Source organism: Rousettus aegyptiacus, unplaced genomic scaffold (genome assembly GCF_014176215.1).
Source record: "Rousettus aegyptiacus isolate mRouAeg1 unplaced genomic scaffold, mRouAeg1.p scaffold_m13_p_3, whole genome shotgun sequence".
NCBI classification, from domain to species: Eukaryota; Metazoa; Chordata; class Mammalia; order Chiroptera; family Pteropodidae; genus Rousettus; species Rousettus aegyptiacus.
The window spans coordinates 46,532,979-46,558,118 of record NW_023416306.1 but is presented as its reverse complement, the minus strand read 5'-3'; the positions used below and the strand labels follow the sequence as shown (position 1 = coordinate 46,558,118).

The window sequence follows — 25,140 nt, the reverse complement described above, 5'->3', positions numbered from 1 at the left end:
GATCCCTAGCACACAACAGGACCTCCATGCTTAATGTTTTAAATGTATTAAACCTTCATGTTTAATACATGAATGCATTCCAGAGAGGTACGTAATGATAAATTAACAAGTAAACAAGAGACATTTCAGACTGAGCCCAAAATAACCACTCAAGGAATAAAGTCGCCGATGTTGTCATTTTTCCACATTCTAACTGTGGCAGGAATGCGACTCTTACACATCTGGTGGCACAAGCCTCCAAAAAGCAATCAAGAGTGCGCCTGCCACAGGGGCTGAAAGTAGACCCCAGGTATAGCTCTGAGTCCTCCCATATTTATTTCTGTTCACTTGATATGCGCCTCTCCCTTGTCAACTTGGTACAACATGTTTATTTAAGAGATAATGTTGCCCTGGAGGAGTGCACGAGGCAATAAACAGCTTTTGCAGACAATTAAATGCAGAACTGAAATTGAGCCGCTGGTCAGTGGAACCAGCCATTCATCGTGAGTTTGTTCCAGTGTCACAAATGTTATTCCTGTTTCACAACAGGACAGGAATCTATGATTGGGCCACAAATCTCCACAGGCTGGAGACAGACCTAGAGAGATTAAAGCAGCTCTCAGCATGCAGGGCATTAACACAAAAGAGCCTTAGGATTCTGGAGCGCTGATCTGGTAGACTGCTCTATTTATATACATATATAGTTTTGCACTTAGTAGGTGCTCAGTAATTATTTGCAGCTTGCTTGATTTTATAGGGAGACTTATTACATAAAGTCTCACCTCTATAATTTCTTTTTGCAAATAATTCAATACCCTCACTATTAATCTCTAAGTCTAGCTTTAAAAAATTATGATCTCCACTAGAGTCGGTTTTTTTGTAGGAATCAGAAAGGAGCTCTTTGTTGAAAAACATTCACACTGCTCTTACCATACACTGATACACAAAGCATCAAGGGAAGGAGGATAACATAAAATGGTGACTCATTCTGGTGAAGAGTTAGGAGGGAAGTAGGGTCTTAGCAACAGAGAGTCAAGAAGGTAGATAAAGGAGAAGCTGCCTAAGTTTCAGGCCTTTCCAGACGAGTCAGTGTCAGACCAAGGGAAGATCCAGTCAGAAGAGACCAGCACAGTGGTCCCCAATCTTTTTGGTACCAGGAACCGGTGCTCCTAAGAAAATCTAATGCCTGAGGATCTGAGGTGGAGCTGAGGTGGTGATGCTAGCACTGGGGAGCAGCTGCAAACACAGATGAAGCTTCGCTGCTCACCTGCAGCTCACCTCATGCTATGCAGCCTGGTTCCTAACAGGCCACGAACTGGTATTGGGTTGGGAGCCCCTGGACTAGCGAGTGTGCTCTCCAGGTGCAGCTGCAGGACATCTTCCATAAAGGAGACACAAAAGCATGACAACAACCAAGGGGGAGGCCCCACCTAGCCCTCTTCTGGAAGCTTCCACTAGGAGGGAGCAAGGCATTATCCAAAGAGCAGAGCCAGGCACCTTCCTGAAACAGCAAGCACACTGGGCAAGGCCCCGTGCCAGATCACTGCTCCTTATACCTCTGCTGTAACAGCTCTGATTAGAAGATGAGCCATCTAGTTCCTATCCCTTAAACAGATTATAACTATTACCCGTAGATGGTCACTATTAATACTTCTTTAAAACATATGCATCTTAATAAACATATTTGTGCCACTATAATCTTTGTCTATGCTTTCAGTTTTATATTTCCTACTTGGATCAAATTCTTGCCTAACCCTGATAAAAATTATTCCATATACATTTATACTTGGTCCACGTTCACATGCCATAGTCCTTTAATAATAACTAAAATGTGCCTTATGTATTCCCTACCTTGTTATAAAAGGGAGCTGAGGTAGCTAACTGAAAGACATATGAACAAGGGGCTAAACATTAAATATATTTTGAAAAGAGCAAAGCCAAGTGAAACAATGATTAATGAAATAAATTCACTACCGCTGACATTGACACACTTCCCGCTATACAAAGAAACTTCCACACACAGTAATCATCTTCTTTAGTTATTATACTGCCTTACATTTCCATGCAACAATTCTATGAAGTTACTACTATGCCCACTTTTCAGACAAAAAAAAACCCCTGAGATTCAGAGTTAACAATTTTGCTCAAGGGTACACAAACAGTTAATTTACAAGTTAGAACTAAACATGGATCTTCAAGTGCCAGACTCCATGTTCCTCAAAGCACACTATATTGTTCCCCTAACTAAAGTGGCCTGGTTTCTAGTCCAGGCTCTTCCATCAACCAGTTGTGGGTGCTGAACAAATCCCTCCAGCTCTGGATCTCAGTTTTCTTTGCAGCAGGAAGGGGAACTCTGTAAGAGCCATTTCAGTTCTGATCACTGGACTGTCTTTTTGAAAATTGATGGCTAATGTCTATGTTAGCTCTCGTATTTTTCATGTAAGAGTTTATTTCCCAGAAAACTAATTTTTGTGGGCATGACTACAAGGTCATAAGTTTGTGCTTATATTTGGTTACAAGATTAATTCACAGACTCATAAAATGTCAGACTTAGAAGGGGTGAAGACGCTATATGGTAAAGCCCTCTCATCTCCATTGTTAAAATCGTTTTTTATGTTATACACACATTGCAAGTAAGCCTAGATAGGTTTTTCTGATAATTACATTCACAGAAAATTTGTATGCAATTCAAAAAGCAACTTCCAAATATCAAGGAATCCAGCATATTTTAAACACTAAGGGTCAAGATGGCATATTTCAGGAAAGCACTGTAAGTTCCATTCTTGGCCATCTGAAATAAACATACATTAGTACTATTCTAGAAGTTTCTGCTTATTTCCAAGTTCCACAAGTGAAGAAGGAAAATCAGCAGTGTTTAAGATCCCCAATGAAAAGCAAAGGACTTAGGTAGGAATTCCAAGCCCTAAAGAATTAAAGAGGGCCTTGGTATTCATACTTAACTGATGGCCGCTACCACAGCTCTGAGTTTGTTGCAGACCAAGTATAAGTGGACCGTGCTGAGAAACACACTCTGGGGCCAGAAAGATACAGATTCAAACTCCAGCTCTCCTGTTTGGTGGCTGTGTGACCATGAATAAGTTGGCCCTCTGAGTGCGATGTCTTCACCTGCGAAAAGGAGACAATACCATCTGCCCCCTAGGTATGCCAGGAAAATTCGCTGCTCAACAAATGATAACTACCATTACTGGTGTTATTATTTACTAAGAAGAATAGGTACCAACCATGGTAGCAGAGAAAGACCAATTTCTGCAAAGTAATTTGTTATATGAGAATATATTATCAACAGTGACTGGCTAGGAAATAGAAGGCCTTAAGCCCAGTCCTCCAGGAAAATGAATTCCTAGATTGAATAATGCCTCAGCATTTCTACTGGGCCTCAGAGCAGTGACACCTCTCTCCAATCTAGAACGTGGTGGTTCTAGAGAAGGCATGAACAGCGTCAACACTACATGCCCCCCACAGGACAAAGAAAGTCTGGGCAAGCCTCTTCCTCCCACTTTTGCAAGCAGGGGTGTAAGAACCTACCCTCAGGGGAATCCTTCCTTGAACACAGTGGCTGAGGCAGCCCTCTAAGACCAGACAACACTGCCATTCAAGAGAGCCTGTCTCCTCCTGGCTATTCTATGAAGAGGGGACCTTGGGTAAGGGACCTCCAAAGAAATATAAGACGTCTGCCATTCCCTTCGCGGGTCTTCCAGGTAGAATAAGAATGAACTAGTGTGTCATGCACCATCTGCCATCTGCCATCATATGCCATCTAAAAGATTTTGACAAAGTAGAATGGTAAATTTAGATTACTGACTCTGCTGTAAAGCTGATCGTGAGCTGTCTTTCCCTAAGAAAACGCTTAAGATTTTTCTTTCTCATAAGCCAGCAGGTTCACAGACCCTTCCTACTTTATCCTTAAAGCCTGGAAGGAGTTAGAGGAATCTGCAGGATTAGCTGGGTTTTTAGAACCATAAAGTACTTCCTTCTTCTTTCAGAGAGAAAGTCTTTCCTAGAAATCAACCTAAAGCCTGCCCCAAATCACAAAACTCAGCTGGTACTCTGAAAGGCCTATAGGGGTCTAGCTTGAAGATCCATAGATCATCACATTTCCTTTACACTCATGTTACCTTTCAATTCTAACACTAACATGCTTTAAACTTCCATTGTAAAAAAGTATGATTCTAAAAATAAAGTGTATGGAAAACACGAACATGCATAGCCCAGGGGATTAAAGCTCACATATTAATTAATATGCCAAAAAAAAGTCAGATCCCTAAGGGTAGTGAGAGAATCCAAAAAATGGGGTGACTTGAGTATTAACAATATCCCCACACCTAAAAAATGCAAAATGGAATAGAATTGCTCAGAAAAAAATTCAGCTCGCAATTTTAAATAGTAGACATAAGAAGGTCAAAGATTTGGCCTAAACTCTCAAATATTTACATTGCCTTGTGCTGGAATCAAAGCTCAGCTAAGAAAGCCTGAGCATGGTAAATGCATCCAAGATGAGAACAGTTCTTGCAGAATCAGAGGGGGCTTGGCAGGGTTGAGTCCAAGCACTCATGTGTACACACTCCTACAAGATGGTAATCCTGCCTATAAATGCTTTTAATTGAGGAAGCAGAACAGTTCTAGATAAACCCTCCATCCCTGATAAAGCAAAATGCTTTGTTTTATCCCAAATATTAAAAGTTCTTGATTGCACACTATTTTAAAAATAGAGTATGAAAGACTGCCCTCCATTCCCAACCAAAAGCACGTCCATGTTAAAAAATAAACTAAAAACAAGCAAACAAACAAAAAACAACACACGTACATTGGACCAGCGTGACAGTAACCAAATTTCTTTTCTTACCTTTCTTCCATGCAGACGTACAGACTCTAACATTTCTCCCTCCCAGGGTGCAAAATTATCATGAAGATTACTGCCACCCAGAAGACTGTACCTGCATTTTCTAAGTAGGTACAAGGCCAGAGGAGGTGGGGTTTCATACAGTACGCTACTTGTGATCTAACTTTAGCCAACTGCGTATGTATGCATAAAGACTCTGAAAAATGAGAAAAGTGAAATTTGAAGAAAAAACAAATGTATGTATATTTCTTTACAATTCCTTGCAACCTCTGGGGTTAAATGATGTTATAGGTGGCGTGAAAAATTCTTTACATATTTTATATAATGTGTACACACATGTGAGACAGCTGGGTGTGTGTATGTGTGTGTGGTTTTCACATATCCAGTTTACCCTGGGTAACATCTTACCTGCCACTGGTTTCCTGCCTGACCAGGCACATAAGGTGCTGGTAGGCTCCGAAGGCTGTTCTTCACAGGGGATCCCCCAAGAGGGCTTCCCACATCCCCAGAAGTGGAGTCAGTAGCCAAGGCCATGGAGTATTGCGGGTAGTTGTACAGATTGTTGTAGTAAGGGAACAGAGATGGCTGGTAGAAGCTGCTGTAGTAGGTGGAGTCTGAAACTAGGTCAGGTGTGTTCTCCACATGCCCTCTGCTGGTGACAGCAGGAATATCCTGGATGACCATACGTCCCTCTAAAAGAAAAAAAAAAAAAGACAATATGGTATTAATCGGGGGATCCACAAAACTACCCTTAAACCTTGGCAATGCATGGCCGTCCTCCTCAAGATCTGCAGAGCCACAGAACAAGCACCTGAACTTGCTGCTTCTCCTGCAGCCAAAATAAAGGATGGTTCCTAAAGCTGGCATAATTCTGGCAGCACAGATGACTGACTTGCTGATTATTTTTACTGAGAATACCAAACACATTCTAAGAGTCATTTTAATTATATAAAGCCTGACTAGTAACTTCTATTCAGAAATTCCTATCCTAATGTCAAGAAATTTGAGATCAAATCTAGTTAACTTGGCTGTCTGTAACATTCTTACAACAAAATTAATTGTACTTCATTTTAAATAAGATAATAAAAAGAATCCTAGGGCCTTAACTACAGTAGCCAGACACATATCAGAAAGTCAAAGCAAGAGGTTAAGAGTTTAAGCAAACATTGTTTTCTTCATTTCCTTCCATAGACAGATACCCCATCCTTCCAAGTTGAGACCAGGGGTGGACAAACTTCTGTAAAAGGTCAGCTAGTAACTACTTTAAGCTTTGTGGGCCATTCAGTTATAGAATATATAGGTTATTTGTGTAGTTCTGTTCCAATAAAACTTTATTCACAAACACAGGCAGTAGGCAGAAGCAGCCCACAGACTATAGTTTGCTAGCCCTGGGTCTACACTTTTAACTGTCAATTCCAACAAACAACTGAATGGACTCCTAAATCATCCCTCCAGTGGATGCTTATTAAGCAGTGTTGGGTTGGGCCAGGTGCTTGAAATGGTTGCAAGGTGTCAGGCTGCCCCTGCCCAACAGGAGTCTGTAGTCTACAGGATGGAAGACATGGGATTACAAATAACAAGGATGATCACATAAACACACCCATAAACTCTTACAGAATTCAAAGGCTGGAAAGATGACTTGCAGCCCAGAAAGGAATTATGAAGACCTTCATGAAAACTCTGCATCTGTGCTGTACTTTTAAAAGAGAAGCAGGAAATAAGTGAAAAAGAGAGTAATGAGAAAAGGGCCAGAAAAACAAAGAAATGGAAGCAGGAAAGTGGAAGGAGAATTTGGGAGTGATGGATAAGGCATCAGGTTGAAGAACTGAGTGCAAAAAAGGAAAGAGAGGTCAACTATGAAAGGTGGGCTGGAGCAAGGTGAAGAAAAGCTTCAGTCCAACTCTGTGGCCTCTTGTCAGGGTGTGACAAGAACCACTGAGGATTTCCGAGGAAGGAGCAGAGAGGGCAAAAGCTTTGCTTTGGGGTGATTTATCTGATGGCAATTTATTAGACAAGTGAAAGGAGGAGAGACCAGAGGCAGGGAGATCCACCAAGGAGACACTGAAGTAGTCAGGGAGAGACCTAGAAGACTCGAACATAAGGGGAGTGGACCTGTACTAGGGACATGAAGGAGATGGAACTCAACAAATTGGAAGATGAATGAGATGTCAGGAATTAAGATGTATGAGAAGGCAAAAAAACGTAAAGCAGATGTCAGGGAGAGCTGGAAGCTGAGGTGAAGTAGAAGAGAGGAAGGTGGTAAGTTCTGCTTAATCATGATACCAGAGGGACACTAAGTGAGGGAGATGAATGAGGGTGAGAAACTTAACACTTGGACTCATGGGAAAGGCTGAGGTTGGAAGCGGAGATTCAGGAGTCACCACTGGGAGATGCTGGCTACATGTGGGGAGAGAAGGAGGGAATTGTTACAGAAGAACAAATTCTGAGAGAAGAATCAAAGCTAAAGTCATGGAGAACTTAAGAAAAAAAAAGTCACAGAAACTAAAATTGACTTGGACTGCAGAGGGGGCAGGTTGTAGTGTCAACTGCTGCTACAAGATCAATCAAAACTAGTCTGGAAAAGACCAACAGAAGGGTAGGTCTTCAGGGCCTTGTGGTTTTAGCACAGAAGGAACAGAAACCCTCAGGAGGGTGAGGAGCAAGTAAGCAATGAAGAGACAGAAGCAACAACCCTTCTGCCTCACCAGAATGTAAGATCCGGCAAGCTGACACCATGCCCGCTGGCTGACCCTTGCAGCCCTGTGCCTCGCACAGTGCTGAACACGTGGTGGTAAATATCTGCAGAAAGGGAATCAATGAATAACAGTTTTTCAACCAGCCTGGCATCCAAGTAAATGTGAGGGGAAAAAAATAGAAGCTTCGGGGATTAATAAGATGTTATTTCATTTTAAAAACATAGAGAAGGGTTGGGCATATGTAGGCAGGGAGAAGAAGCTAATGGAAATTCCTAGGACAATCAATGCACAGCAGAGAAAGTGCTCAGGAAGTGTCCACCGGATGAATGTGTGGAAGGAGAAAGTTAACAGGTAAGGACGGGGCATGACTAAAAGTACAAGATTTGGGTGAGATCTACGACAAAATGTATTTTTACTGCATCATTTTAAAGTCAGCACTTAACATCTCTTCTTGGAAAGGATACCACGTCCATCCACCTTAGGCTACTGTCAATGCACTGCAATGTCCTTATTTTATTATATTTCTTTCTTTTCTTCTCTCTTCCTTTTCCCAACTAATGAGATTAGAAATTCCAATTCCATTACTCTACGCCATGTTTGGAGAAGGTACACGCCTCTCTATGCTCCTCAATTTCCCCACTGCTGCTAAAGGAAGAGTATTTTAAACATCAATTCAGTGGCATAATAGGTGGTTTTCACATATCTAATTCTTCTGTTATCAATGTTGTGTCTTTATTGTTTACCTGATTATGAAAGCAATAGAAATTTTGCCAAAATGATAAATTATATGGATGTCTAAATCAGAAAAAGAATGAATGACATTCTTACCACCCAGTCATAAGCATTAATGAGACATCATATACAATCTCGTGGACACTTAGAAAGGCATTTTAGATGCCTCCCCTTGTCCCTCTTTAAATACTTCGGGCCTGAACGGGTAATTATGAGCTTGCATAGGGAGGCTGCAGTAATTGAGAAAAAAAAAATGAACCTCATGAAAATCACTGGCATGTCTGGTGTTTTTGAAATTTCCTTCAAACGACCAAGTAATATTGCTAACACTCATCACCCAGGGGCCGGGGAAGCCACTCGGCTCCCCTTTTCAGACCCTCATTCAACTGCTGAGTGATCATGTGATACTCACTCCAGCATCAGAAGCAGCATACAGCTTTCACCCAGACTGATAAAAAATAATATAAGCAGAATATGCAACTCTCTCCAATCTCTCCTATAGCAGAATTCCTAAAAGAGTAGCTATAGACCTTTTCTTTGACAATAGATATTATCAAAGCTGGTACATAAGGCCAGGTGTCACTAGTAACTGGGGATAAACCTGAAAGTAAAACTGCCAATTCATAAGCCACCAAATATATAAACTAACCATACAAATTTTGAAATATATATATATGTATATCATCAAAAGTGGTTTTCCATGTGCAAACTCTCAATAGGCTACTAATCACTTCCTAAATCACACACGAAAAAAGTAAAAGTTGACAACTGGTTCTATAAACCTGAGCTGAATGCACCAATATGTATCAGGCCCTTCGCTGCAACTGTGATTCCCCCTGCCCACCCCAAGCCTAATAATATGTGCTGTGACAGAGATGTTTAAACTGCATGGCCAGTATGACTAAGTACAAAGACCACAGGGATTAACCTCTAGGTCCTCTGCCAAGAGGCAAAAGGAAGTATGAATTAGATGTTTAAAGTGTTATTATTGGTGTAGTCCTAATTTGTGCTTTAAGGATGAAGGATCAGGATTAGATTCAAGAACTAGGAAAGGAACTGGAGAAGTATGTATCTGTATATATCTACAAAAATGACCAACGGCATTTGTCAGCAAAGATGCTGTTTGCAGACTCCATCACTTCATATTCTAACGCTCTTATCTGCGGCTCCGTACATTTACTTTCCACAGTCCAGTTCATCAATAAGGCTTCCCAATCCCTCTGCTACTTTTTTTGCACTCACATATGCAGTGTGAAATATGATTCACTCCTTCATGAGAGATCAATATCTACACATGATAAATACCCTTATTGATCTTGTAGCATTATATGCTGGTCTCTGGGGCCATGGCGTATTAATAGTAGTTAACCAGTAACTCATTTTAAGGTATGTGAAGGCTTTTTCCCCCCACTGTTCTCTAGTGTCAAGATTCCTGGAGTTGTTGCACTTTGAGTCCTTTATGTTTAAATATGTTCCTTCTTAATGATAAAACCAACCCATTTCCATATGAAATCAAAACTTATAATTTGCAGCGCTAAGACTATTTGTGGTTCACAATGATCTCAAGTAAATAGTTAATTTGTATATACCAGGTTTCATTTGTCTTTGTGGTCCATACCTTGCATGGCACCTGTCCTACTTAGCTTCTGGTTTAAAGAGTTACCAATCCGGCAAAATTGTTCATCACTAAATCTGAGATATCAAAATTATCTACCATCAACTCATGTGTTGTGCTGAATACTAGGCGGGCACAGAAAAGTATAAACCATTTTCCCTCACTTTTTTTTTTAAGGAAAACTAAGGTCTGAAGACAAGACTGCCATTCGATGATGGCATGTCATGAAATCTAGAGGATGACAGTGGAGTACGCCCTCTTTGTTACAAGAAGGCTTAACTTACTCAGTTCCCTGCTTTTAGCATTTTTCTCTGCCTCAAATTAATCAGCTTTTGGCATTGCCTAGACTTAGGAAAAACTGAGAAATCCAGGGTGATGCTTTGGGGCTCTTCTCCTACAAGGGAGAGAACCAAGAGAGAGATAATGGGGGGAAAAGTTCCATGAGCTCATACATTTTCAAGGAAAGCTAGCCGTCCCAACTGAGGAAACGGATTAGTTTTCTGAAATTGAAAACGAAGCTGGCACAGACAAAGGCCTGATAAATGAGGCAGCAGTGTGCCTGCTACTCATGCCACTCACTGGTGACCGTGGTGATGAACAAAGAATATCACCACACCTGTCACCTTCCGCTGCCAAAGAATCAATTCATCTTCCATGCAATAAACTTACTCAGTACCTACCATATACAAGGCAACCTGTCCCGAACCTTGGGACACAGATAAAGAATGTAGGAAGGAAAAATTCTCAAACAGACACAGAGGAGAGACTGACCAAGGCTATGGGAAAACACAACTGTGTGGAAGGGAGGGTGAGATCAAGTCCAGCCTTCAAAGTACAAGTTCTGCTGATGTTGGCTCACTAACATCACTCCTGTACACAGGCATGGAATATGTTAGAGCCGCTTTCTACTTTTTCCCAAGGAATTTTTAAAAACATAATTTGGTCTTGGAGGAATCTGTCAAGTTCACTTTTCTCCTTAGGGTGAAGACTTTTCTTAAAACAAACGAACAAACAAACAAAAAACCCCGAAGTTGATCTTTAAAGCCAAGAGCAGGCTTGGTTCAAAGGTGTGGGAAATGTCTATGTGGAATGCCAAGGGATGCAGGGCGGGGCAGGGGTGGGGGCAGGAGGAGACGGGGAGGGGGAAAGAGAGAGAAAGAGAGAGAGATTGATTATTGAAACCAAGCAGGAGATATGGGGAAAGATGGAGAAAATATAAGGAGTAGCGGGAGCAAATGCAGACCCAACATGATTTGAAACAGACTGCCTTGGGGCCGTTGAAAAGCCAAGTAAGGAATAATCACATCCATTGTATGCAGCAACCCCAAAGTGCTGGGCCAATCCCTGCCCTCTAGTAGCTTACCCCCTATTGATAAAGAGTTCACGGGAGAACTTTAAAGAATCAGAAAAGGTTTTTCATAGAACAGACCAAAACAAAATAGCGTGAGAGGGAAAGGAATTCTAGATTAAGAAGAAAAGACACTTTCTGAGATGTCAGAACAGCCTGCAGAGCAGAGCACAGGGTCCATGGTAGGCTGAGAATGAGGGTGCTGCTGGCAGAGTAATATAAAGTTTAGACTCTCCTCCAAAGGGAAAACTAAACTGGATCTGAAAAGACACTTAAAGTACCGGCTCACTCTGTGGTCCTAGGGACTGGCTATGGCTGTCTGGCAACCCCTACTTCATACACATCCACACCTACTGGCATTCTTATTCATGGGTTTCTGCTCCCCCTTTTCTGGCTCCTCCTGCTGTGTGTTTCTCCCTCTCTCTTCCCCTCCGCATGAGCCTCAGAATTTCCCAGGGCCACTCAGGGAAACTGTTAGCCCTACAGTGAGAGTCAGATATGGACAAAATGCCTTTTCTCTGACTTTACTAGAAAAAGTCTCATGGCCATGAAAGAGATTTTCTCTCTTTAGGCCAGTTCAGAAATTCCTATCATTGGCAAGATGCCAGAGATAGTTTGGGACTCTGTCAACACCTCCCAACAGATTGGAGAAGGCAGTGCCTGCCATTCAACAGGCCAGTGGCAAGGCTTGAGTATGGGAGTGGATAAAAGAGAGGGAAGATGACTAACACATTTCCTCTCCATCAAGTACTATATTCTAAAAGAGATCTTACACTGAGAAAACTTTAAACTAGGAGCATATATGACTGTGTACTTATATTTAGTCTCCACAGAACAGGTTTGCTCTGAACTGTATTTGGACAACTTAAAATGTAGAAGCTTAATTTATCAGGGTCTTTCATAGGGTATCAAGGGTGCTGAACACAGGGGGTATCAGGGACATATTTCAAAACATGCTCATGGCCAGCCCCCTTTAGGTTTGGAATTTAGATTCTGCTTCTATAACTTCCTTTTAAAAATAAGATCACAGATATTTATTGTTGCTCCTGAAAGTCTAAAGTGGAATGAGCCCCTGTGTAAACGTGAAGGTATAAAAAACCTAATTGCACTACACCATATTGTTTCACACAGCTTTGTTCAACTCACGATTATATTCTGATATTTTGTAATGAAGCATGCCAACATTTGGAAGGTGTATACCACTCAGTAAACTTCCATATTTTCTTACTGACCAATGCATGAGATTATAAAACCATGAGTGGGTGAAAGGTGCAATCAATGGGCAGGATGGACCGACGGTTTGTACTATGGAGTACGAAACACTCATTAGCATGGTTTCACAATCACCGTAACTAATTTTTAAGAAATTACTACTTGTCGAGTTTTGGTCTAGTATCAAAAATAGTTACGATGATCTGAAAAGGCTATGTGAATTCTTTTCTTCCTTTTCTAACTATTTATCTATGTGAATTTTAATCTATTTATCTATTTTTATCTATCTGAATTTTCTTCACATATTTCAATCATTATTTATCTATGTGAATTTTAATCTATTTATCTATTTTTATCTATCTATCTGAATTTTCTTCACATATTTCAATCAAAACAGACTGAAGTAGATATGGAAACCAAGCTGTGTCCTATTAAGCCAGATATAAAAGAGATTTGCAAAAATGTGAAACGATGCCACTGTCCTCATTCATTTTTTGGACACATATAGTTTATTTTTCACTGTTACTTATGTTAATGAGCAATGAATTTATTATTTTTAAGTAATTAAAAATATTTTTAATTTCTCAATTTAGTTTCTGATTCAATAAATATTGATAGCTGGAACTCACATAAACAGAAGCTTTTTGAGGTCCTGGGTAATTTTTAAGAGTGTAAAGGGGTCCTCCAACTTCAAAGTTTGAGAACCTTGTTTTACAAGCTCTTCTCTTTCCAAGAGGACCAATTTCAGAGCAATTGGAGTCCAGAGTCTCATTCATAGCGAGCTCTGTGAGCTGTTAGCAATCATCAATAAAGTCCCAACTGGGATCTCTGGCTTTATCCTTACGCCTGGAACATTTCAGTGAAAAAGACATTGACCACTACACAGTATGCCAGGCAACAGAACCTCAGGTTGAGAAAGCTGGCTCCCAAGTCGAACTGCTTGATCAGATCTGAAATCTTCCACCCTACGACCTTGGGGCCAGGCACTTAAGTGTTCCATGCCCCAGTGTCTATATGTAACATGGGGATCATGCTGCTACTTACACCACTGAGGGCCAAGAAAGGCTCTCACACACAGTAAATGCTCTCAGCAAATGTTGGATATTGTTATTACAATCACAACACAGTGGTAACATTCTCTGCCATCGGCAAGAGTGCCACCGAATACCTACCAAAAAAAAAAGTTCTCCTTGCTCCAAACACTCTTCTTCGGGGTACCACATGAGGGCTAGGCTGCACCTGGTGTGGCTTCCCTAGCATAGACGTACTTGGAGAGGAGCAGAATCCTTCACTCCTGGCCTTCTCTGAGGTCAGACCATAGCCTTGAGTGCAGTCGGTGTGATATTACTCCCTAAAGTCATAATCAGGAAATGCAGGAACAATCTGTTTCTCCCACGAGGCAATCATGACAGGGCTATTTTAAATGTCAAACACAAACCTGGCGCCAGAAAAGCAAACAACCTCTTCACTGTGTACCTACCTCGAGCCCAGAACCATCTCTGCTTAGTGAGACAAATACCGCCAGGTGGAGAAGAGCTGACCATTCCTTCTCTTCTTCAAACTCCGTCACCCCAGTCCTATCACCTTCTGTATTCAATTCTGCTTTTGAGAACTGGAGTTATTATGGTGCTTCCCTTAAGTAAGCCGGGGATTTTATTAATTTGAGGGGACTGCTGCTGTTCCAGGGCTGAACTTTCAGCTTGCTATAAAGTTAATGTGCTATTCAATGTTCATTCCAGGCTAGACTGTGGGGCTGTGTATTTTCTGCCACCCCCAGAAGGCCATTATCTGTAATGGCCCATTACCATGCATAATTATTTCTCCTAGCTTGGTCTATGACCTCCAGGGTTGCACACTGCTACAGCTAACTGCTCCGTCTTACCAAATTTGTGAAGGAAGCTTTTCTGATTTTTAGTACTTTCAATGGTGTATTCCAAAGCTGATATAAGAACGTTTTACAACCATACTCGCCTCAAGTCAGGAATAATTCAGATATCTTCCAAATATACCTTTCCTACCTCCATGGAGTTTTACCTCCCCTCAAATAATGGAAAAAATAAAGCATAATCAACTCTCCATTATGTGGGAGCTGATAACCCAAACTGGGAATTATCCGGAGCCCTTCACACTCCCTTTTCTTTGCTTTGGCTCTTTAATTGTATCATGCTTTTTAAAGATTGCTACTGGGAGAAGGCAGAGATAGGGAAAGGAATAGAGAAAGAGTGATGCTACAGATCTTAAATTCAATATACACTCCCACGTTTAGTGTTTTTTGAATAAAAGGAAGAACTATGTTCAAATCAATGGTTAAAATGAGATTGGGGGATTCTGTATGCATTTAAAATATTAATTCTAGAACTGATATCTGGTGATATACTCCCAAAGTGTCATTTTCCATTTGTCTCTCTTTATCATTAGCAAGAAAAGAGAAAAGGGGGTTGCTGGCTGTCATGAGGATGCTGAAATGCTTAGCCATTCATCGGCATTTCTGTCTTCCTTACCACTACTTCCCTCAGAAGCCCTACTGCACTGCTCAGGTATGAGGATGTGCTCAGGTATCAAGGGTCACAAAAACACCCAAAAGAGTGTCTGCAGCTAGGAATGAAACCACTCCATCTCTGTGTGGCCACTAACTACCAGTGTATCTGAGACCATCCACCGGAAGTGTCCTGATGTGTGTACTCTCTCTCTCTGCATGTACCATCTTTATTTTCCTTCTGTCTTTCCTTCCTTCTGGAAAAAAAAAAGGTCCTCTGAAATTGAAAGAGGTTGATCCTAAAAATAAAAACTCATCCATTCTTTCATCCATCATTTTTACTGAAGTCAGGTAAGGTAAACCACAGAGAATTAAACCTAATAGCTTTTCACGAAATCAGACAACAGAGAAGTCTTAAGAAATAAGTTTGTCCCTTGCTTCAATGCTTGGTGAAGCGGAAGTACCAAGTCTAAGGATACATGTGTGATTGACAGTAAGACCTCAGCTAAGGCCCCTGTCTGAGACCTCACATTTTGCCACTACTTCATGTCATTAAGGAAAAAGGAAGCCATGCAGATGTGGCCAGTGAACGTCGTCAATTAAAGGACATCTACTGTTACTGACAAGGAATTAACACTGATGTTTTCCTGGGAAAGAATATAAGTGACTACAGTTATTTAAACAGTTATTTAAATGTTGGCATGAAGGTGTGTCAAACACAAAAGTCAAGAGAGTTCTCAGCCTCCAAAGACACCAAAATGAGGTCAGGATCTCATCCTCTCTACTGGGTATTGTTAGGTAGAGCAAGGGCTGCATCATTATTTGGGCCAAGGGTATGTCACACTGGCCCCAAACCCTTAACTTGTTGCTCTTCTGACTCCTCCCTGAAGCAGCTTGCTCTAACTCTGGGTACTCACTTAGTTTTGCAACTGCAGTCTTGTTTACCAACACTTGTGATGTGTGCTATTCTCAAAGTGCACATGCAAGTCACTATGTACCATAAAAAATGACAATATCTATACTGTTACCTCCTCGCAGCTCACTGCACCACCAAATATGTCATGAATCACAGGGATGGGGGAGGGGCGGTACAGAAAAAGTGGCCATCTCTGAAACAATTCCTGTGTCCCCAGTGTAGGAGCTGGAGCTCAAACCCCGCCTCCCGGGAGTTAGAACTAAGGCATGCAAAGTAAGCTCTGCCGATCAGATTATCCAACTGAGACTTCAATTTTGACAATGACTTTATTTTATAGCTGGATCCAGAGGCTTCTGGATTTTGATGGTGGGAGAGGCTGCAGTAACAAGACCCTGAGGCTTCTGCCAACTTGGGCTATGTATGTGTAGATGTACATACATATATGTGCATACATACATACATACACACAGATGTCTCTATCTAATGATATCAATCGACATCATTACTAAAAAGAAACTCAAATATTAACGGATTACCAAGAGCTGAGCCGGGCCTCTCAGCTAAAATGTTATCACAGCAACTAAGGAACAGTACGGCAAGCTATGCAACTGGCCGGCTTCTTACAGCTAGTCACAGCTGCATCCCATCTATCTTTATTTTCCTCACCTAGTGACCTGTGTTGTACAGACTTTGTCCATGTGGATCACTAGCAATCCAACACACTTTCAGAAATTTCATTTCACCGAAAGGTCACCAGTACCAAGAACTGTTTGGCAGGTATAGTAGTCACCCTCTTATCCACGTTCCAAGACCCCAGTGGATGCCTGAAACCACAAGTCATACTGAACCCAGCATGTACTATGCTCTTTCCTACACATACATACCTATGAGAAAGTTTAATTTATAGATTAGGCACATTAAGAGATTAGCAATAACAATAATAAAATAGGACAATTATAACATACTGTAATAAAAGTTCTATAAATGTGGTCATTTGTTCTGTCTCAAGATACTTCTTGTAGTGTCCTCACCCCTCTTGTGATGATGTAGGATGATACAATACCTATGTGATGAGTGAGCTGAATGACAGACACAGGCATCGTGACAGAGCATTAGGTTACTACTGACCAACGGCACATAACAAGCACTTTAAGGTTTCTTCTTGGCATATCTGAACTGCCAGCATCGCTACTCTTGCGCTTTGGACCATTACTAAGTAAAATAAGTGTCACTTGAACACAGTCACTGTGATACTGCAATAGTCAATCTGATAATTGAGATGCTGGCTACCACATGAGTAACTGGTGGGAGCCTGCACAGCATGGAGACACTCGACAAAGGGATGGTTCACATGTGGGACGTCGCGAGATTTCATCACGCTACTCGAGAGTGGCACACAACTGAAACCTCGAAAAGCAAAACCACAAGTTAGGGAGGACTACTGAACTCAAGGTAAAAGAATCGGAAGGAAATCTCTGCGGTGGGGAACAGTCTGTGGCATGGCAGGAGGGGTACAGAAACTAAAACCACGAGGCCTGCGTAAGGAGCCCTCTCTGTGGCCAAAGAGCCAGCAAACGCTGTGGGCAGCACTGGTATCATCTGTGGCTGCGTCAATCACCAGCCCCACCTGCGCGTCTCAAGATTTATTCCATCACAGACACAATACCGGATTGATGAGAGAATAAAGATTTTTTAAAAATCAATGAGGCAAGGGTCATTATTTGAACAACAACAAAGCGCACGTTCCTCCAAACACAAAAGTTTTAAAATTAAGTTGGTTTCTTTTTCCCTAGGAAGGGAAACAACAAAATAGGAAGAACCTCGAGATTCACCTGGGGGTCTTCTTTCATCTCTGAACTAGACACAGACAGGAAAAGTAGTAGTTTGACTGAGCTTCTGAGAAAAGACTGCAGTGTTGTGACTAGGAGGATTTCGGAGCTGAAGTGCTCAGACTAGTGAAAATCATGATGATGCTGTCACAAGAAGGATTCGCCGAAAATTCAACCAGAGGTGCTAACAGAGCTGTTCTCCCATGTATGTTGAGCACTCACAGTGATTTGCCCCAGAAAGGTCAACTTATGAGAAACAGCTCTCCAAAACTCAATCGATTCATTTGTTCATTCACTCACTCAATACCAACTAGGTGCTCAACTATTTATCTCCAAGGTAGAGGCACTTTATCATGATATTACCACATGTATATGCAAGTGTCTGCAGGTTCAGCTAAGTCTGAGACCAGGAAGCCCACCAACTCCACAGAATGTGGAGCAGCACTTTACTGCAAGCTCAAATACAGAAGTGCAGATTTGCATTAATAGCTAAAATAAAACAAATGTGTAGACAAGGAGAAAAGACTACTAAACAGTGAGACAGAAATTATGACACCTTAAGAAAATAATACGCAACATATTAAATTCTCAGGGACTGAAGAAGCCAAAAAAGGGAGGAGAAACAAAGTCACTGCAGATTAAATATGGAGAGTTTTAAGCCAATTATAAAAGATCAAAGAGAACAAGAAAGGGGAGGAGTAGCCTTACAAGTAACCAAGATAGGAAAACTTGGGAGAAATATGACCAGGGAAAAATCATTACAGTTTACAGTAAAAGTAATCTAGGGATGACTTTAAAGAGAAATGCACTAGAGACCACTACTGAGAGCACAGAATAGAGATAGAAATCAAAAAGCTCTTTATTTTAAAAAGGCACACAAGTTCAGAGGGAAGGTTCTTCCTATGTAGAACACTGAATAGAATTGGCAAAGTGAAATGTATCAGTGAAAAATGACAGCCTTGAGACACATTTTGGATTTCTATACCACTGACCTCTAGCTAGGAAATTTGGCTTGGTCTTCATACACGCCCCCAGGGGCAAAAGGAACAGGCAACAATTGTGGAATTAGTAGAAGAGTGTCCTTGAAATTCATCTGACACTTTCTTTTGCCCCCAATAAAAAACTGACACTGCCTCCTTTTAATAACGTCAGCTTCCTCAAAAGTCTCAACCATTACGATGCTAGATTTTACTCAAGAGGAACTGAGCTAAGAGATAAACTGCTAATGCAAATGATGCTAACTTTTAATTTTAATACCATGTTTCGTTTATGGAAAATTCTGCAATTTGCACATATTCTTTCGGATGCTAACCACCACAACTTTATGAAGTTGAAAGAGGAGGAACTACGGTGTCCCCCACCCCAAAAAGAAGTGCTGGCTGAGGCTTAGAAAGGTACCCTGCACACAAAGGAACACAGTAGGAGCTGCAGTCTGGATTAAACCCAGGCCTTTGATTCCAGTTTTGGCTCCTTCTTGCAAAGACATGAAAAATGCATACATTCAGTGTTTCACTTTTATTCTAAGTAGTTAAGTCAGCGTATTCTGGGGTTTTAATAATCAATAATATACCGAACACTGTAAGTATCAGAGTCAGAAAACCCAGGGAAGTACAGATTACTGTTAAAGAATCCCAGTTAGAATTAATTAACTAGCATGTAAGATCAAGGATAATAACTAACTTAGAAAACCTTTCTTTCCTAAATGAAATTGTATGGATCACTCTATAACTACAGGGATGACTAAAAGCTTTGGTATAACTGAATTTATAGGATGAGAAAATGTGACATAATAACATAGCACTTACTGAGGGAATATATTTCAAAAAAAAGAGAGAGAGGGACAGAGACAAAGGAAGCTCTCTCTGGACATGTTGATTTTACTTATCCCTACACCTGGATACAAACTTGTTCACCTGGCTTAGTAACCTGGCTACCCAGTAGGTCCCAAATTAGTACTATCACAGTTGAGGTAATAGAGCCCAGTATAGGGCACGAGAAAAGGCTGTGACTCAAACTTGGATTTGAATCCCAACCCCACCACCTAATACATGTGCAATCTTGAGCACGCTGTTTGACCCCAATTTCCCTATAAATGGAAAAAATAGTTCCTATTTTACAGAGTTGCTGTAAAGATTAAATAAATATAAAGCAGCTAAGACAACATCTTACACAAGGTAGACACTCAGCAAATGAGAGCTAGTAGAATTGTAATTACTACTACCAGCTCTAAAAGCATAATGTCTGAGCTGGGAATTAAACAAACTACGTTCTGAAGGCAAAGCATAAAGCGTTGTCCATTCTCCCCTCTTCACGACGAGGAGTTATGAAAACGTTATTCACAATCCAGCCTGGATCCTCAGTTTGAGAAACGTTACTTATTCCTACCATTCTGGCCCTTGGCAACACAAACTAAGGTGAGAATTACGTTTCTTTGCCTAATCACTCTTATTATGCTTCGTTTTCAGATCTACCCAATTTTCCCCTGCTCTTAGATGCAAGCTTTTGTTCCCTGTCAAACTCCTCTCCATTGCTGTAAATAATCTCTCCCCCTCTTTTATATAACCTTTCAAATATTTATAGACTGTTATTCTCCTTCTCTCCAAGCCATACATCATTTTTGTCGCCCTGCCCTGGGATTCTCTCAAGTTTATCTACATCTTTTAGAGAAAAACAAACCCCAGGTGCTTCATGATGAAAACAGCACACCCAAAGCTAACAACCCCAAACCAAGGAGGCCCCTTATTCAAAAGCCACAAGAAGTCTTTGATGTGCTTCTTACTCCTTTTCTCCTATAACTCATAATTTCATCTCTCAGAGAAAAACTGAGGTGGAGAGTGATAAAGGAAATGAACCCCGCCCTTACCAAGCCAGTGGCAGGGGTCCGAAGAGGCAGCAGCTCCTAGGGCGTAATGCTGTGGGACAGTCCCGCACATGGTTCAAGCTTGATGAGGAACTGTGCGTGGTGTGCATCGCTACTTGTACATTCCTTCCCCACCCACTGCATGACTCGAGTGCATGAGAATAGCACCCTTGAGACTCCCTTGATGCTTTTTTGCCTCTGATGAAAAATCTGACGCTTTAATTTTCAAATGCAGTTTTGAAAACATATAAAACTAAACACTTAAAAATACTATCCTCCTCAACAGGGAGACCCCATTTCATAGTGGGCAACAGTAAGGCTAACCACATTCAGCCTTCTCACATTTCTTCTGGAACATGGTAATGTCAAAGTGTCTGCCCCTCTCCAAAAGGTCTGTGCCGATGCCCCCTGCTTCTTAATCTGACACGTATGTCCTAGGGTTTCTAAAATGTGTGCCTTCTGTCCAAGGTGGCAAGATATTTATTGTGCTTTACCTATTTTGTAGACGGGAACTTCCTCATCTCAACATCCTGAGTATTTGTAAGGTTATACAACACTCCCCACTCCCTTCAGAAAGAATAAGAGATGGCTAACACTAAAGACATACACTGGTAAAATTAATAAAATAGAAAAAGTGAGGCTAAGAAGGGGGAAGCTTATTCTAACTATTCCAAAGTGAGGGCTCAATACATTTACTCCGTGTGAACATTAAGATGTATCTGAGATTCCTGGCAGCTGGGGTAAAATGGAAGGAAATGTGATAAGTTACATAATCCTCATCCAGAGACATAATTCTCTTGTCAGTCCATGTAGCTTCATTTTGTGAAAAACAGCTTATGGCAAAGGGTGGATCATATCCAGGCTCATTCCTCTGCTTCTCACATTAGTATCTGAAATGTGAGTTCTCTGGCATGTTTCTATACTTTCTCATGGCTTACAAGGGACTTTTACATAAATATATGAGTTGAGCACCACAATAATTCTGCAAGATAAACTGGACAGACATTAATATTTTATCCATTTATCCTTTGAGGAAATAGACAAAGAAATTAAATGAACTGCTCAAAATCTAAGAGGTGGTAAGTAAGTGGGCCAGGTCTTTAAATTCTACATCTTAGGTTCTTTCAATGGCATGGAGCGTCCTCCCCGGGGCACAAAGTTAACAAGATAACAGCAACACTCTTTTTCCAGGTGTCTGTAAGCCTTAAGACCTTTAATCAAGTTTCTACTATGATATACCGTCCTCTCAGGGGGAAGCCTGGCACTGCTGTGTGGTAACAAACTCACCCTGGGGGAAGCATGACACTGAACGTGTTCCACATCAGTCAAAGAAAGCAGTGAAACTGCTCTAAAATACTTGACAGATAACGTGCATTCTAAGTTCACGTAACCTGGGTAAGAATAAGATTAATCTCTATAACCAAAATATCTCACCAGCGGTCCCCAACCTTTTTGGCACCAGGGACCAGTGCTCCTATGACTCTAATGCCTGATGATCTGAGGTAGAACTGAGGTAGCGCTGGGAAGCGGCTGCAAATACAGATGAAGCTTCACAGGCTCGCCAGCCACTCACCTCCTGCTGTGCAGCCCAGTTCCTAACAGGCCACAAACCGGTACCAGTCTGCAGCCTGCGGGATGGGGACCCAAGGACTAGACAGTATATCCCATTCCTCGGGCATGTCTATACTGGTTTATTATGTACCAAATAGTAATGTTGACACTTTTAGATTACAACATTGGTCATCACTGTGAAATGGTCCAATCATTGGGCCTGTTACCTTAGCTTGTGATCTGCCAATGGTTAAACTGAACCGAGCAGAGTTTGTAAGAACATAAAGAACTCATCGGGTTTAGCCGTTCTACTATGCTTTATGATGGCCATTTATACTTGGCCCGGGCTAATGACCTGCTAACCAGGAACTAGAAGAATCACAGGTTCTGCTCCTCAGCTTGACCTCCAAAGAATGCTGTGACCAGAGCTCAGTCCTTGGGCTCCTCATGTCTCTGCAGTCTGCCCCACCTCCAGCTGTCTCATCTAGTCTCATGGTTTGAAATACCAAGTAGCAGGGAAAGGAGAAGGAACTGTAACTCACAGCACAAAGGACCAATCTCCATAATAAGTAAGGACCCCCTAGACAGGGGGGCATTCCATAGAGAAATGGGCTGAGGACACACACAGATGGGTCACAGACAAAAAAGTAAAATGGCCCTGAAATGTATGAAAAAAATGTCCAACTTCACTAATAAAGGAAACGAGGATTAACTATTTTAACCTTTCTATTGCTACAAATTACCACAAATTTAGTGACTTAAAACAAACACTCACTTATTATCTTACTGTTCTGTGGGCCTGAAGTTTGACTAGCCTGGTTTCTCCAGGCTAAAAATCAGATGTCAGCAGGGCTGCATTCCTTTGTGGAGGTTCTAGGGGAAATCTGTTTCTTTGCTCACTCAGGTTGCTTACAGAATTCAGTTCCTTGCAGGTGCAGGACTGATGTCCCATTTCCTTGCTGGCTGTCAGCTGAGGGTTGTTCCATGTGTCTAAAGAGCTGCATTCCCTGGTTTGGGGCCCCCTTCCTCCATCTTCAAAGCCAGCAACAGTGGGTCAAGTCCCTCTCACACATCACAACTCACCCTCTCCTGTGTCTTGTCATGGCATTTCTGGTGCATCCAGGAAAGGTTCTCTGCTTCTAAGGATTCATGCCATTAGAATGAGCCCAACTATAGAATCTAGGATAATCTCCCCATGTTGGGACCCTTGACTTCATCACATTTGCAAATTCCCTTTTGCCATGCTAAGATAACACCTTCACAGAACACCAGGACTAGGGTGTAGACATCTCTGGGGGGCCCATCACTCTAACGACCACATTCATGTACACTCTTCACCTTTCAGACTGGTAAAGCCCCAATGTCACCCAAGTGTTAGCAGTGTTGTGGCAGCCGCTCTCTGGAGGGAGTACCATCGACAATATCTACCAAAATCACATGTAAATTTGCCTCCAATATAGACCTCCTATCCTGCTAGTTCTATCTCTACTACCACTTAAGGAGAGAGGCCTCTTTTCCTAATCACCCTATCAAACAGCCACTGTTCCTTCCGACACTTCCATCATATCACTTTATCTTCACAGTACTTACCACTTTCTGAATATATCTTGCTTATTTACTGGTGAGCTTGTTTATCAATAGTCTCTCCCGCTAGATATGTAAAACCCACAAGAGACAGGTATTTTATGCACTGCTGTATATTCCATGCCTAGAAAAGGGTCTGACCCAATGCAGTCACACGATAAATTATTAGTTGAATGAGTGTAAAATAAAATTGAAAAAAAGAAGGAAGAAAGGAAAGAAGAGAGGAAATCTTGCTCGAAGAGCAGATCTGCTAGCAAAGATGAACTCAATTCGGTTTGGCAAATATTGACTGGCATTTGATGAATCCAATATGTTTCCTGGAATTAATGCATATTCATATTTTAGATAAACATCCAAACCTCTGGACCAGACTTGAAAAGGGTGGTGCAAAAACAGGGAGTAGTGTTACAAGTGCTGCAATCAACACTGAGTCACCTATCGGCATACACTGGATTGAACTGACATTGGATGGTAAAGCACTAAGAATTCTTACTGCCAATAAAAATCAGAAAATGTGCTATTACTATAATACTGAATCAATATTTTCTTTTGACAAGCCAGGTATTTATAATCTACTTTAAGAGTTTCTTATGCATTTTTTCTGAAAAGCAGTGATATGGCACAATAAGATTAGAATACAGATTGTGAAGTCCGCCAACAGACATAACAGACGAGAGTAAACTGGGTTTTATATGTAATTTGGTTCAGCAACAAGGATCAATATTTATGTGAATTTTCTTAGGGGAGTCAAAAAGTTGTCACACCGAATTTTTTTATAAGTTGAAAAGTAAGACACCTTCACACTAAGACAGAAATGCAGATCTACACTTACGCAGTGGCTTGTGACAATGCCAAAAAGAACCCTGACAAGTCAGGAACCAGTGAGACAGCGGCTAGAACCACGGGGGGCGCACAGGCACACCCGCTCTGCTCCTTTGCTTCACGGCACAACATGGAGCACTCCTAGGCCCAGGGTCCGGATCATCTGGCAGAGGTGTAGAATTTATAGTATCCTGCACAAGGTGTTAGCTGACATTCCCCTGTGCACCCTTCCCCGTAAACTTCAGTCCTTTGAGAAACTTCAGAGTCCTCATTATCTTAGAAGTACAGATTAGACCCTCATATAAAACAAAGAGAGAAGTCAGCCATAAAGCAAAAAATTTAGGGGCTGGGAGAAGAAGAAAGAGGAAGGAAAGGATGCTGACAGAGATAAAAGGGATAATCTTATCTCATATGAGTCTATAGGTGATTTCAAAGGCCAAGCTTTGAAGAACGCTGGCCTAGCAAAAACAACAGATGGGTCAGAAAGGTGTCCACAAGACTCAAAGAGTAGGGACTGGCCGAGGCGGTGGTCGATGGACGGGATCGCTAAAACAGCAGATAACCAGGAATCCATGGTTCAAGGAGTCCAGAGGGATACTGGGAAGCAGGTAAGTGAATATGATGACACAGATGAGCTTTCTGACATTCCAAAAGTTTCC

General features: G+C 41.5%; 1 protein-coding gene across 1 annotated transcript in view; it reads right to left on the bottom strand.

The window, feature by feature from the left end:
• DMRT1 (doublesex and mab-3 related transcription factor 1) overlaps window positions 1–25,140 on the bottom strand; it is a 90,851-nt gene that overhangs the window by 54,116 nt on the left and 11,595 nt on the right. The window contains exon 3 of the mRNA XM_016135566.2: window positions 5,249–5,532. Within this exon, the coding sequence (XP_015991052.2) occupies window positions 5,249–5,532 (284 nt within the window). The remainder of the gene's footprint in view (window positions 1–5,248; window positions 5,533–25,140) is intronic.